Raw genomic sequence first — 14,666 nt, 5'->3', positions numbered from 1 at the left:
TAATGATTATTATTATTTAACTTTATAATAATCGCAAACACAAAATGTGAAAATATAACACACGTAATTTTCATTTCACGTTATTTGCACATTGAATTAATTATCTGTTCACCGTGCAATCAAATTGACTATAATTTGTGTTGTGGGTTGTTGTTTAAGTTTATTGGGGTTGGTGGCGGAAAAGTGGAAAAGTGAAAATGTCCTTTGGGCATTCACAGTCTTCAGTGTGGCAGATAGCACGAGTTGCTGCTGCCTTTGAAACAAACACCAACCATGCCATGTGGACTGTTAAACACAGTCGAATGATGTTGTTCAATCCCCTTTTTATTGAGCAAATAAATTTGATTCGGATGTGGATTCAATTAATATTATTTGAATTGCTAAGGACTCTTTTATTATTGGTACGAGTATAAGATGGATAAGAAACTTAACAAATGTTGCAAAATTTTTATTATTTTCGCTTCGTGAAGAAAGATTTAATTGGCGCTACATAGTACGTTGGATTGTGTAGGTGTTGTGTGTTGACGCGATATTAAAATTTGCTGCATAATTTTGGACAGGGATGGTGAAAGGAAATTGTATTTTTATTGTTTTGTTATTATTATAAGATTAAGAAAGGTTGAGTGGTCTTTGAAGAGAAGATTGCGATCTATCCAACAATATAAAATGAAATGCACGACTGGGTCACTCGTAGGTACTTGCTCTTATAGTAGGTAAACATATAGCTATATAATTAGGGGAGCAGCGTTGCTCCTGGAAAATAAATATAAGGGGCCACTTTCGGGGCCATTTCAACATTTTAGGGGCCATTTCATTTTTCATGTAAAAAAAATTTTTTTTTAAACACATACCAACCAAGTTTAAAACTATTTATATTTTGTTTATTTAATTATTATTTCTAATAAGTTAAACACAAACTAAAGTTATTAATAAGTAGGTACTATAATAGTCTATAGATACAAGTAAGCAGTGTTGCCGTTGGGAAACTCAAAAAGGTCGCAAAATGGGGTCACCAGGAGTCAAACATCTTCCTTTCGCGTATCCTTTTTGCTTGTGAGTAATTTTGGCAATTCAATCGAGAAATTATCTCGATAATTTTCTTACAGACACAGTCTCATTCACATTTTTCCAGGCTTCCAAGAATTTTTAGACCGAAATATTTCAAGTCGAGAAAATTTTGGTTATAGACACAAGCGAATGTGAAAATTTTTGTGCCGGTTCACATTATGTTTGTTCCGTGTTTGTATATACATTTTTTTTTTATGAATCTACTGCGCAAATTTTTTTTGTAAGTGCCAGCACTGGCCTACTTGACCGTAATAGTTGGTAATTTTAATGATGCATCACCAGGATCTATTATGTATATCTTGTCTTCGAGATTGAGATAATATCTGACTGATTTTATAAAATTTTTTGATTTGAAAAAAATATAATGATTCATATCGACTATTGCAAAATGGCTACATTTTGCCAAAATTTTGTTTCTCCAGCAATTTTATCTTCGATGGTAAAAACGTAAGAAGCTTATGTGTTTCTTCAGATTCATTTAAAATATGTATTATGCAATAAAAGAAAATTAAAAATAGCAAAGGAAAGTAAGTCCAAACACGGGCATTTTAAAGAATTAAATATAGGAAGGCAAAGTTTTTCAAAGCTAATAAAAGGAGGGTAATAGAAAAACTTAAGCCCTGGTCCTTGGATCAATACATCACCCAATGGCGAATTCCGCAATTTTGGAAAACGGTAATTGATCTATATCTCGCAGAGTATTGGTTTGACCGAATAAGTTATTTGATCCAAACTGTTTTTTCTATGTTAGATATAACTTTATAAATTCTCCAAATTTTTTTTATGAAGATCGAATAACTGGGGCTTCCGAACTACCGAACTAGGCCAGGAAAATTGGTTATTAACAATGTAATATATTTAATTTATTTTGGATTTTATTAAATGTTTTAGTTTTTTTTTTTTTGTCATAAGCTTTTTAAAATCATTTTAGTCTTCTTAACAATGGAATAAAAATAACAGTGAACTGAATACTTCAGAAGCCTTTATCAATCAGGTTTAAGCTAGATTGTGGATACAATTTAAGATTAAAGATAAAGGAAGACAAATATCATGGATTTTCAAAGTAATTTCATAAAAAAAAAAATATTTCAGCACCCAGACCTGAAAAAACTTTTGGTTTTCAGTTCTGAATAGAGCTCAACGAGACCTTTCTCTTGATGTTTTTCTTTTTTTCATGAAACAATTAAGCTATTTTTTGTCTAAAAGCACAATAAAATTAAACATTTTTATATTAATTCATTAACCTTTAAATTTTTATTTTCTACTCAATTTATGTAACAAAATATTGCAAGAAAGCGATTATTATTTTTTTTTATTTTTAAAGTTTAACCATTTTTTTAGCAACAAAAAATTATATATTATGTATATTTGTATATGTATATTTAAGAAAAGAAAACAAAAGAAAAATTAACCAACTCCATTAGTTTGAGTTGGCGTTTCTTGCCCGTGATTACGAAAAGCTTGAAAATGCTTCGCTATGTCATGATTGTGTCTATGGAATGTCGCTGTGATTGGTACATTATGATGCTGGCTATAATCGTTGTTGGGCCGATTAAATGATAATCGAGCAACGCTCCAGAATTCGTTGTTGACACATGCTGTTGGTGAAACAACGGCAGCATTTCTTACTGATGTTGATGAACCAGCATTGTTGCCATCATTGTTGTTCGACGAGGTTTTGCTGTTTACTAGAAACGGACTGGTCTTATTCGATGATGGATTATTACCGATTGATCCAAATTGAACACTATTGCTATTAATATCTGATGCCAAATGGCCACTCATTAATGATGTTGTACCATTGGCAATTGATGTGGTGACTGTTGGCTGCGGTAATGGTAGGCGAACTGAGTGGTGCGTTGTTGGTGATTGATGAGGATGATGATGATGGTGATGAGGATGCAAATGATGGTGATGATGATTATGATGTTGATTGTGACTGAAGGCCGAGACAATAGCTGCTGCTACATTTCTCTGCTGCTGCTCGGGACTGCTGGTTTTTTGTAAATTGAGACTTGTTGAATTCGAAGAAGCTGGTGATGCTGATAAGATTATATCGGGTGTGCTGGATGCTGATTTGTTGGATAATTGGTAGGAGACATGGTGTTCGCTTGTGATAGACGATGCCGGTGAATGAGATATTAATGAAGAAGTAGGAGTTTGCATTCTGCAGGTGGTGTCTTGTTGCGGAGTTATAGGCTGCTGAAATGAAAAGAAACCAATGAAAACAATAAATTATTAAAGAAAAAATTGATGCCTTCAAAACTACTTAAAATGGGTTAAATAGGCGGGAGCGTATCGGAATCCCGCTTTTTAAAATCCCGTTTTTCGAAAATCCCGAAAAAAAAGTTTCAAAATCCCGTTTACTAAAATACCGCTTTTTAAATCCCGTTTTCTGAAATCCCGCATTTTAAAATCCCGTCAAATCCCGAAAATCCCGATTTTTTTTTACAAAATACATGCTTAATTCACAAATAAAAAAATCATGAGAAATAGACAAAAAATTAGTAGAACTGATTGTTTGCGTTGTAAAGCCCACACAATATGTACCTTCAACACATTATGAAAACGGTATTTCTTTTATAAAAACATAAAATGATTAAAGCCTTAAATTGAGTTCACAAATAAAAGAAATTTCATTTATTTAAATATCAAAATTGTTGATTTAAGGTGTTGTGATCATTTTATGTTATTATTAATCTATGGGATTATCACGATTTGATTGTTCTTCTGAAACTTTAAAGTAAATATTAGTTTGTTAATTGATTTCTTTTTAGTATCGCATTCCTTACTTTTTCTTATTTTTTTTTATATATATTATATTTTTTGTTAAAGGTTTTAATTAAATGCGTTTAGAACAATCTCTCATTTTTTAATTTGTTTTAGTATCCCGATTTTGCAAGCAAAACTAGCAAAAGCGGGATAATAAAAAACGGGATTTCAAAAAGCGGGATTATAAAAAGCGGGATAGTGAAAAACGGGATTTTAAAAGCGGGATTTAAAAAAAAACGGGAATATAAAAAGCGGGATATCAAACCCAACCCAAATAGGCAAACGGTTTCGGTTTGTAAGTGCGTGTGAAAGAATTTATATTCTCAGCAATTATTCAGCTAAACGGCCGGTTAGCCGAGCATCCTGTGTGAAATGCGCATAGCACTAGGAAAATATGCCACTTTGATGGCTGTTTCTTAAAGATAAAAATATAGAAAAAAAAGTACGGCTAACGTAAAGTTAATGTTCCATAGCTCTAGCAACTTTTAAATTTCTACAGCCATTTTGCCTGCCTCCTTACCTAACTAACTAACAATTGAAACTCATACAAACGCAATAAATAATCACCTTGAATACCAACGTTGACAAAAAGAAAATCGTTAATCCGACTCTGAAATAATTGAAATCGCTAACAACATTTCTGTTAAATTACCCACCACCACCAATTTTCTTATCACATTATCGTTGCCTCTTGCCAAAAAAAAAAAAAAAAAAAAAACAGAACAGAACAAAGTCAAAAATTTCAGTACAAACAATAACCATCTCGCATACAGAGCAATTCAATTTACTATGTAAATTGAGATTACGGTAATTCAATTTTTGGTTTACTCTTTCAGTGAATAGCATATTGAGCGATACAATGTTACCTATATCTTTCCTCCCTTCTCCTCATTTGCTTTTTTTTTTGTTTTTTTTTTTTGAGTCACAGTCAATGTAACGTTCCTATGCTATACCTATCCACCGTTATCGTTTCGCGAAAATACCTCCTGCACCTACACCAGAAACAGAGTCTCGACCCACTCGTTTTCGTCTTTATCCTTGCTTGGCATTTTGAGAGGATAATGGTGATGGAGCGCGATGGTTGGAACAGAAACTGAAAGCCAAGAAGGGAAGGGAATATAAATTTTCAATTAAAATTGTATACACTGTTCGTATGGAAAACACTACAGCTATACAGCAACGACTACGACGATAATAAAAGCGACGAGCTGGAGTAAACCAACAGGCGAAACATCATAATTATAGTCAATTTAAAATGATTCGCTTTAACACCCGCTTTCAATTTAAATTTACCATCATCGCATTATTCAACCAACTACCCCTGACTCCATTACCATTCCTCAAAATCTCTCGCATTTGTTTCTGTTTCTGGTTCCGGTATCCTTTTTGTATCCTGTGTGCTGCTGCTGGTGGTGGTGTGGTGGTGGTGGAGAACGACAGTGACAGCATGTATCCACCATACATATATGCAGCGAGTGTTATTTCAAAACCTCCTAATGTCTCTGCAGTTTCATTTGCTTTTTGTAGCCCCAAAGTCTCTACGCCCGCTGCGAGCCCCGCCTGCCCCCACCTGATCCCGCCCAGTTCTCACAGTTTCCCCAATTCTCAACACAATCCTAATTTAAAATATCATCCCCAAAACAAACACGAAAACAATGGAATGAAGGAGGTGATGAATGTGCCACCGCCCACCCCCTACCCCCTACCCCAATTTCAGCAGAACACACCTACTCCATCTACATCCCTTGGATGTATGAATAAATGTTATCCAGTTCGGTTTATACAGCAAGGAAAAAAAGCTCCTGTTGTCTCACTTTGCTATAAAAAAAAAGGATACTCCCCACTAAACCAAAGTTTCGGCACCAATTGGGGTCTTTATTATTTTACTTATTTCCTCTCTACACAAACAAGCATTTGAGGATCCAAATGTAACGAGAACGTTAAAAAGTATATTGTAGGAAAATTTCAATTTGAAATTGGAAACAAGTAAATATAGGTATGAGTTTATGTGGCTGATGTAGCTGTTCCTGTTAGTTTGCTAGATAGGTAGGTTTGATAGAAATGGATAATTTGCATAGAGCTTCTCTTTTCGTCGGTCGTGTCGAGAATCGAGTCGAGTCGACTTGTTACCTATTTTCTGTTTGGCGTACAAAATATAATTTGCTTACGGCAGGAGAAGCAGCGTATTGGCATAGGTAAAACGAGAACGACTCTAGAGGAATTTTGTGGTTTTCCACTTCCACTTCCTCGAACCTCAACCTGACTGGGTTCGGTAAGAAATAAGATTAATTAACTCGTGTGTTTTGATTACGAGTAAAAATTGGATTACAATTGAAAATAAATTGAATGTAAGGCATCACATAGAGGGTGTAGGCAGGTAAGGCACGGTGGTGTAGGTATAGATTAATTGAAGCGGCAATAAAATAAATTAATTTCCCGACCAAGCTTAGTAGGTGAGGTGTTACACTTATATAATGGAGACTTGGGACATTTGAGCTTTACGGTCGGTGGGTGTTATTAATGGTTGTTTATTTCATAATAGAATAATCCAATATTTTTTAATAACTTATCGTGACATCAGTGAAAGGTTTCTATTAATTCTTTTTCAATCTTTTTAAATCAAACAATCATTCATATTGAAAAGGCTATTTAAATGTGTAAGTTTATAATTTTTGATTGATAAGAAGGCGATTTTAAATCCCTTTAAAATATAACTTTAATAAAAAAAAATTTAGGCAACTAATTAACTTTTCACCGCCTGTATAGTTGGGAAATAATGTATTTAATAAAAGGGAAAAAAATGTTTCGTTCCTCCCCATAAAAAATTGGTCACCATAACGCTTTGAAATAACATTCACACAACGTTGATACGAACCGTTTTTAAAAATTAAAATTTTAACTCAAAATCAGTTATAATTTGACTGTTTAAAACCCAGTTTTTGTAATCAATTTAACTTGCGAAAGTTACTGACCATTTTCGGTAATGGTTGGGCTTCTGGATCGTATCCGAGCCGTATTTAAAATTATGCAGTAAATAAGATCCGGTTTAAGTTCGACTTATAAATTGTGTTGGAAAATTTAGGCTTTGTCAATTGCTTTTCTCATTATTTTTCAACTTATTCTTCTATTTTTAGAACAGGTGTGTTTTTCCTCTCCGATTTAATCATTTTTACACCGTAGTTTTTTGGGTACACAGAGAAACAAAAAATAACTATTAATAGTTAAAACCGGGATAACTCTATTTTAAATAGTCATTATTGTCTATTTAAATTGTCACATATAACTAATAAAAGTTAAAATTGGCTATTTAATAGTTAATTTAAAGAATACGATTACTTCGATTGACTACTAAAATAGTCAAAAATAACAATTTTTTAACTATTTTAATAGTTATCCCGATAATAACTATATTGTTCTCTGAGTGTAGGTATTTATTTAATGGTTATTCTAATTGGATCAGAGAATTAGTTTAAAGCTTGTTTCAAAACTCGTCAGAAACAAAAACTGATACGAATTTGTCGTTCAAACAAAAATATAAAAAATATAAATTTGGTCACTGTGGTGTATGTGTAACTTTTTTTTTTTTATTTTTTGAACTTTCTTACAAAAGTGTACTTTGAGCTGCCTGGATTCTGGGACAAGACTAAAATTGGGGTCCCTAACTCTCTTTATTTTTCTCTTTAAGAAAATGTATGGATGTTTTTGTATTTTTGTTGAGGTTTATTGTTAAATGTATGAATTCAAGTACCAAACTAACAATTTTTTGCTTCCCAATTTTGAAAACAAAGTGCTTTTGGTACCTATAACGTTCATTTGCTAACTCTGCACTGATATAATTATTTTTTGAGTATATGTTTATTCTAATTGAATTCGAAAATTAATTGTTTGAAGTTTGTACGAAAATAAGTAAGAAAAAAATCTAATACGAATTCGTCGTTCAAACAAGAATATAAAATTGGTCACTGTGGTGTATGTGTAACTTTTTTTATATAGCAAAATCTTAATGCAAAATGTTCTTTTATCAGATGAGTTTGAACTTTCTTAAAAAAAGGTACTTTGAGCTGCCTGAGTCCCAGGGGCCTTAGTTCACTTTATTGTTCTATTAAAGAAAATGTATGGAGGTTTTTTTATTTTTAAATGTAGTATGAATTCAAGTACCGAACTAACAATTTTTTGCTTCCCAATTTTCGAAAACAAAATACTCTTGGTACCTATAACGTTCATTTTCACACCTCTACACTTATACAATACTCCTTAGCTAATGCTCCTTATGGGAGCGAGGACTCCGCAAATACTCTATTTATTTAAATTTGGCCGTGTATGAATTTGGTTAAATATATTTTTGACTTTATTAAGGTGAAAGGCTAAATTTCAACTGTCAAAAATATATTCTGCTCTGGAAGTCGGTTAAATTTGTATCTTCAGAGGATACATTTTTGACAGAAGACAAAATATCAAAAACGGTTAAATCTAAAAGAAATCAAACAATTTATTTAAAATCAAAAAGACCAAGCATATTATATGCTTCGCATTTTTGAGTCTTGCGAACAATGTGTTTTCGGTGATTCATGTCCTTAAGATAAGTTAAGAAGCTTCAGATAGAGACAACCATATAGTTACCTAGACAGACAGAATTTAGATACCGACTTTTTGTTTTTTTCGGGTAAGGAAATTTGATAAGAAACAATATAGTAATAATTTTAATTTTAAGCATAACAATATAACTCACCTCTTTTTTAAGTCCTTTCCAAGAAATCTCGTCATTCGAGTTATCCACTTCTATTGGTGCATCAACGAGAAAAGCTGCTTCAGTGTGATGATGGTCATCATTCATGCGGGTTAATTTTTGAATTCTTTGTTGTTGTTCGCTAACATCAAAAAGCTTTTCTTCATCTTCAGTTGTTTCAATATCAACCATTTCATCGTCCGATGAATACGATTCTTTAATTTGTGACGAAGTTGGTAATGGTTTGAATGACATCGTATTATTGTTGGCCGTAATCGATGAAGTAGAAGTTCGGCCCAAGGCTTTATGTTCGTTGTCGTAAGAAGTTGCGGCAGCTGCCGCAGCAGCCGCTGCTACTGCAGCTACTGTTTCTAAAGCTAAAGATGTTGTAGCCGCTGAATAAGACGCTGTCGTTCGGTTGAGTTGTATAACAGGCTTGAAAGCTGAATTATTATACAGTCCGGTAAGGCTTTTCACTTCAGCAACATGACCTGATGCTGATGCTGGAGGAGGATATGTATGTTCCGGCGGAGAGGCAAACTTTGAAATCGATGGGGATGTATTCTTTCGGATTAAAGCCGACGATGACGGATCAGATGACGAGTTGATAGAAATAGTTAAGGTCTGATCCTCAATGGGGCTATTTGTCACATGGGAACTTTGATTGACAGCATTTCCAAATATCAACGATCCAGCATTGCCTTTTATCCAAGGAAGGGAGTAGTTTGAAAAGTGAAGGTGGCTGTTGACTGAGGATTTACTTTGAGCATGTGTATGCCACATGTAGTCCATCATAAAATGTCTCGAAAACGGCAAAGTTATATCCGTTGATGGTGTACTGCTAGGCAATGATGATATTTGATTTGTCACTAATGGAGTATTGCAACCGCTTGCTTGGTGCGGATGATGTACATTGAGTGAGGGCCTCAAAGAAAACTGCCCAACTTGATGTGAATTTATTGCATTTGTTCGGCCCGGTGAAGAAGTTTCTTTTAAACGCTTCGGAGACTGAGCAGCTATCGAGGATGAAGAAGACGATGATGACGTAGAAGATGATGCAGAATTTTTGGCAGCTCTTGTCACGGCTGCCACAGTTGTTGTTTTCAATGAGCTTGACGACGAACTCGACGTTGAAGAGGTCATCAAGCGTTTCCGAGTGCCACCGTTAAACATCGCCTTGACATCTTCCCAAGCGTGAGTGATTTCTTCAGGCGGATTACCGCTTAGTTTCATATGACGTCGCCATGAATTAAAATTAGCTGCATCAGGCTGAACATACTTATCACCTGGTCCGATTCTGTGCGAGTGGAATATAAATTTGTTCGGCGAAAAGAACAACCCACAATAGGAGCACTTGATGCATTTTGCTCGTGAAGAATTATATCTCGAAGGTAAAAATGAACCGCGGCATCCCCATGCACATTTGTGATGAACACTAAACGCAAAGTCATCCGGCAACCGTGGTGGTGTGTTGTCGCCCAAAAATGACTTACAAAGACGCTCAGCTTCACGTCTGGTTATCATGCCACAACGTCTTGAGCTAACTGGCATTGCTCCAGCTCTTCGCAGAATTTCCAGCTGCACCGGTGTACATTGGACACATGTTATGCCAAGTGCCACACGCCGATTGTGTATTTCATTGTAACTGAATTGCTTTAGAAGTGTATTCGAGATTTGAGCTAGGCATAATCGTTCCTGAGATTCGATGTACAGCGAAACAATTGGAATCCCATACAGTAAAACAGTGCTCACCTTAAAAAACAGAAGAAAAAAGAAAAAAAAAAAAAAAACATTCTTAACTAGGACTCTGGAGAATTAAATAAATAAATTAGATGGTTAGAACGTGCGACGTCGTGCGCCCTTGATAATCTGCTCACGTTCTCAATTATTTTCGACAAATTGTTCAATCAAAACAGTGTAAGATTACAGTTTTCTGAAGAATCTCTTGCTTACGACTTACGAGTTACAAGTACATCCCCGACCCTCAATGCCACCTCTTGTTTAGTGAAAAAGTTTTTTCTTTCTTTTCGTTTTTATTTTGTCTATTTCTTTGACTGTAACGATAGCAACCCCTTTTGTGCTGCGGAAGTTCGGGCTTATGGTTATGGGAATCTTTGTTGTCCCATGGGTACAATTCATTCCAATATGAGATAATGTTCGCCTTCGTGTGTTTTGTGTTGAGTGTATTTTTAAGGACATTATCAAGGCTCTTTAGAAAATCGTTAAGTAGAGAAAAGCGCATTTATTTCAAAAAATAGATAGATCGTACAACATGCTACGTATTGATATGTGTATAATTATTATAACAATCTACTTATGAGCCACGACGACGACGACGACAGAGCGTCAAAAATGAATAGACGCTATCATCATTATTATTGAAATGAAAAATTATTTTTAAAGTTATACTTCCTTTGTGGCGTTTGTACAGAGTGAAAATTTACTTTCTGACAAGAATGTCAAAGGAATTAACTATAGTGATCTTAGAACCATTTGGTTCTCATAGTTGTGAAACGGGAGCGGGTCATAATTCTGCTTGTCAAAATTCTGTACGACAAAATTCTGTGGGGTCAAAATACTGTAATACCATAATTCTGTACGTCATTATACTGTAAATACAAAATTCTGTACGTCAAAATACTGTATGAACAAAATACTGTCATGCAAAATTCTGTTTTGTAAAATTCTGTACGGCAAAATACTGTATATCAAAATTCTGTAAAAATGCTGTAAAAAAATATCGTTTTGATAATGTAAAAAAGTGCGCTCGCACTTTTTTACATTATCAAAACGATATTTTTTTACAGCATTTTTACAGAATTTTGATTTACAGAATTTTGATGTACAGAATTTTGAAATACAGTATTTTGACCAACCAGAATTTTGCTATACAGAATTTTGACTTTCAGAATTTTGTTCCTACAGCATTTTGCACATACAGAATTTTGACATACAGTATTTTGGCATACAGTATTTTGAATACAGAATTTTGCAACATACAGAATTTCGACCCCAACCCTTGTGAAACTATTTTGTTTCTTATGGTGGTGAATTTCGAGTGAAAGTACCTTTAACTTCAATTACAGAGTCTTAAAATATTTTAAACGTGAGTCTAACTGAACTGTTAGTTTTCTTCTATATTAGTTTTTTACATTTGACAGTTTGAATATTTTTGACATTTGACAGAACTAGAAACGACTGGGGTCGAAATCATCTCATTTGGGCGGGTTGGGGTCGAAATGCTGTATGTTGCAAAATTCTGTATTCAAAATACTGCATGTCAAAATTCTGTATGTGCAAAATGCTGTAGGAACAAAATTCTGAAAGTCAAAATTCTGTATAGCAAAATTCTGGTTGGTCAAAATACTGTATTTCAAAATTCTGTACATCAAAATTCTGTAAATCAAAATTCTGTAAAAATGCTGTAGAAAATATTGTTTTGATAATGTAAAAAAGTGAGCGCGCACTTTTTTACATTATCAAAACGATATTTGTTACATCATTTTTACAGAACTTTGAAATACAGATTTATTTAAAAAAAGTTTTATTATGAATTTCTAAATGATCAACTTAATAAAGAGACAAGCTGCTAATGTTGATTAATCTAGGTACTTTATCGGGAGCTACAGAAAAAGGAGAGGGAAAAAACAAAACTCTACACTTTTTTAAAAACAATCTGAACTAAACCACGTTTCATACCTTAAACAAATTACAAAAAAAAAATTAATTTATATTGATTTTGACATTTTTTGTAAAATCTATTTTGTATGTTTAAGAAAAGTTTGATTTTTATTCCTAGAATTGATTTACCTTTTTACTTTAATAATAAGTTTGTATAAAATTACAACTTTATTGTCAATAATTACACTGGTCGGCAAAAAAACAACAAAAGTCGGGAGCAAGAACTCTGTAAGGTGATTTTAATAAACTTGAGTGTGGTGAATTCAAAACAGTTTTCAGATTTTTTCCATCACGTCTAGTTTTTGAGCTCTGCTCTTCACAATTTTTAGCTATTAAGTCCCAAAAACTAATTTTAAATGAAATGTTTTTTGACATTTGATCTAAAATTATTATTTTTACGTAATATTTTGCTATTTTTTCAACCGAATAAGGAATCGAAAACTGAAATTTACTTCAAATCTGCTTCAAAAACCATAAGTTACCTTAACCACCAAGATTTTGAGATATCATACCTTTCTATACCAAATATCTTTTTGGAAAAAAAGAATTTTGAAAATAAAAATAAACGTATTTAAGACGATAAAATATGGCTTTTGAATATTGCATATGTAGTTTTGCGAAAAAAATTTAACAGTGATGAACTTCAACGCCAAAAGTACCACAAAAACGCGTTTTTGACCTGTTAATATTTAAATATTTCGAAAACTTGACGTGCCAGTAAAATTTTGTCTTCAGATTCGGAATCAACACACAATAGTCCTTTAGAAAAGTATGGTTTGGTTCAAGCTCCATTTTCGTTGCCGACCAGTGATATATTCAAAGAAAATTTCTTGAAAAATACTGTATTGAAAATACAGTATTACTTTTACGAAAAAAGGCTATTAAACATTTTGATTGGACGAAACACTTTAATTGAGAATTTCGAAAGTAAATAACCGGGATCGGGTCAAAATTCTGGCTTCAAAATTCTGCTTTTCAAAATTCTGCTTTTTCAGCGAAAATTCTGTTTTTCAAAATTCTGCTTTTTTTCTATTCTGTTTTTCAAAATTCTGCTTTTCAAAATTCTGCCAGCATTATATTTGAACAAAAAAATTCTGCTAATTCTGTTTTTTTTATAGCATATGCGCTGGCTAAAGAAAAATACACCTCATTAATGTAATTCAACATTGGTACTTTCCTAAATTTTTTTATTTAAGTGTCGCAAATATTTTTTGAAATGCATATACTGACTTTCTTTCAAATAAAATATGTATACTAATTGGAACCGATGTTGTATATTCCTTTTCTTATTCAAATTTTTGAATATTCATCTTTATTTGATAAATTAATAAATTTTTAGTTATTTTCGGAAATGTTTAATATTAAAAACCTTTTCTTAATATTTTCAAATTTATTCATTTATAAAACAAAAATTAATTCGCATTTAAAAAATGACAAATTATGTAGGTAAGTAATCAAATAAGCAGATAATTTTTCAAAAAGATGATTTTACAGAATTCTGCAAAAAATTAAAAAAGGGTTTGGAAAATGTTAAAAAGCGCGCGCTTTTTAACATTTTCCAAACCCTTTTTTAATTTTTTGCAGAATTTTGAAAAGCAGAATTATGAAAAGCAGTATTTTGAAAAACAGAATTTTGAAAAACAGAATTTTGAAAAACAGAATTTTGAAAGCAGAATTTTGACAAAAGAATTTTGACCCCGGCAGAATTTTGACCCCAACCCTAAATAACCAACTAACCACAATTTTGCTTCTATAAGGCTTTTCAGATGCTAGAGTTGCTTTTGTAAAGCTTTAGGGCAGAACAAATTTTAGTAAGGATCATAATTTTTCCTTTGGGTCGCGTCATCCTGTAAGTTAAAAAAAAAAAAACTCACCTGGTTTGGTTTTGGAGAAGAAATTGTCGAGGATAAACTATCGATTTCCTGCTGCATTTGCTCCTGTTGTTGTTGATGATGATGATGGTGATGATGATGATGATGGTCTACATTAATTTCGAGCGAATTCTGTGCCGATTGTGTTTGGTGGTGGTTCTTTGCAGATGAGGAGGGATCATTGATCATTTTTACAAAATGATGAAGACACGATGCTGCAACGTTTTTATCTTGAGAGCATATCGTATTGTTTATTTTGTTGTTGTTATTATTATTGCTGTTGCTGATATTATTCCTCGATGAAATATTATTTTCTTCAGTTTTAGCTGCTGCTACTGCCATCGTCATCATAATGTTTTACAAAAAAAAATCTGTCAACGCAAAGAAAAAATACATATTCAAAAATTAATATAAATAACCTTGACATTTTGGTATAAAAAGAAAAGTATTTTTATGATTTTAGGAACGAGTAAAAACTTTGAATCTTAAGATTTGCGTTAAAATGCATCATCCTTTTGAAAGACAATTGGTTCGAACCGTTTCTGCCA

The 14,666-nt window shown here is 33.0% G+C and overlaps 1 protein-coding gene across 1 annotated transcript; it reads right to left on the bottom strand.

The window, feature by feature from the left end:
* Positions 1–2,444: 2,444 nt before the first annotated feature.
* On the bottom strand, positions 2,445–14,396 carry LOC129920708 (uncharacterized). The gene is made up of 3 exons (XM_056002247.1): positions 14,122–14,396; positions 8,570–10,318; positions 2,445–3,270 (listed from the first exon to the last, which is right to left on the bottom strand). The coding sequence occupies exons 1-3, from the start codon at positions 14,305–14,307 to the stop codon at positions 2,476–2,478; spliced, it is 2,730 nt and encodes a 909-aa protein (XP_055858222.1). The 5' UTR covers positions 14,308–14,396; the 3' UTR covers positions 2,445–2,475.
* Positions 14,397–14,666: the final 270 nt, after the last annotated feature.

Source organism: Episyrphus balteatus, chromosome X, assembly GCF_945859705.1.
Source record: "Episyrphus balteatus chromosome X, idEpiBalt1.1, whole genome shotgun sequence".
Classification (NCBI taxonomy): domain Eukaryota; kingdom Metazoa; phylum Arthropoda; class Insecta; order Diptera; family Syrphidae; genus Episyrphus; species Episyrphus balteatus.
This window is presented reverse-complemented; position numbering and strand designations above follow the sequence as displayed.

What these genes read in the sequence shown, in the direction of transcription:
- LOC129920708 (XM_056002247.1), bottom strand. Translation starts at nt 14,307, where the DNA reads ATGATCAATGATCCCTCCTCATCTGCAAAGAACCACCACCAAACACAA. An exon ending in CTTCTCCAAAACCAAACCAG is followed by an intron (nt 10,319 to 14,121) that starts GTGAGTTTTTTT and finishes CTGTTTTTTAAG; the next exon opens with GTGAGCACTGTTTTACTGTA. An exon ending in GGAAAGGACTTAAAAAAGAG is followed by an intron (nt 3,271 to 8,569) that starts GTGAGTTATATT and finishes TTTTCATTTCAG; the next exon opens with CAGCCTATAACTCCGCAACA.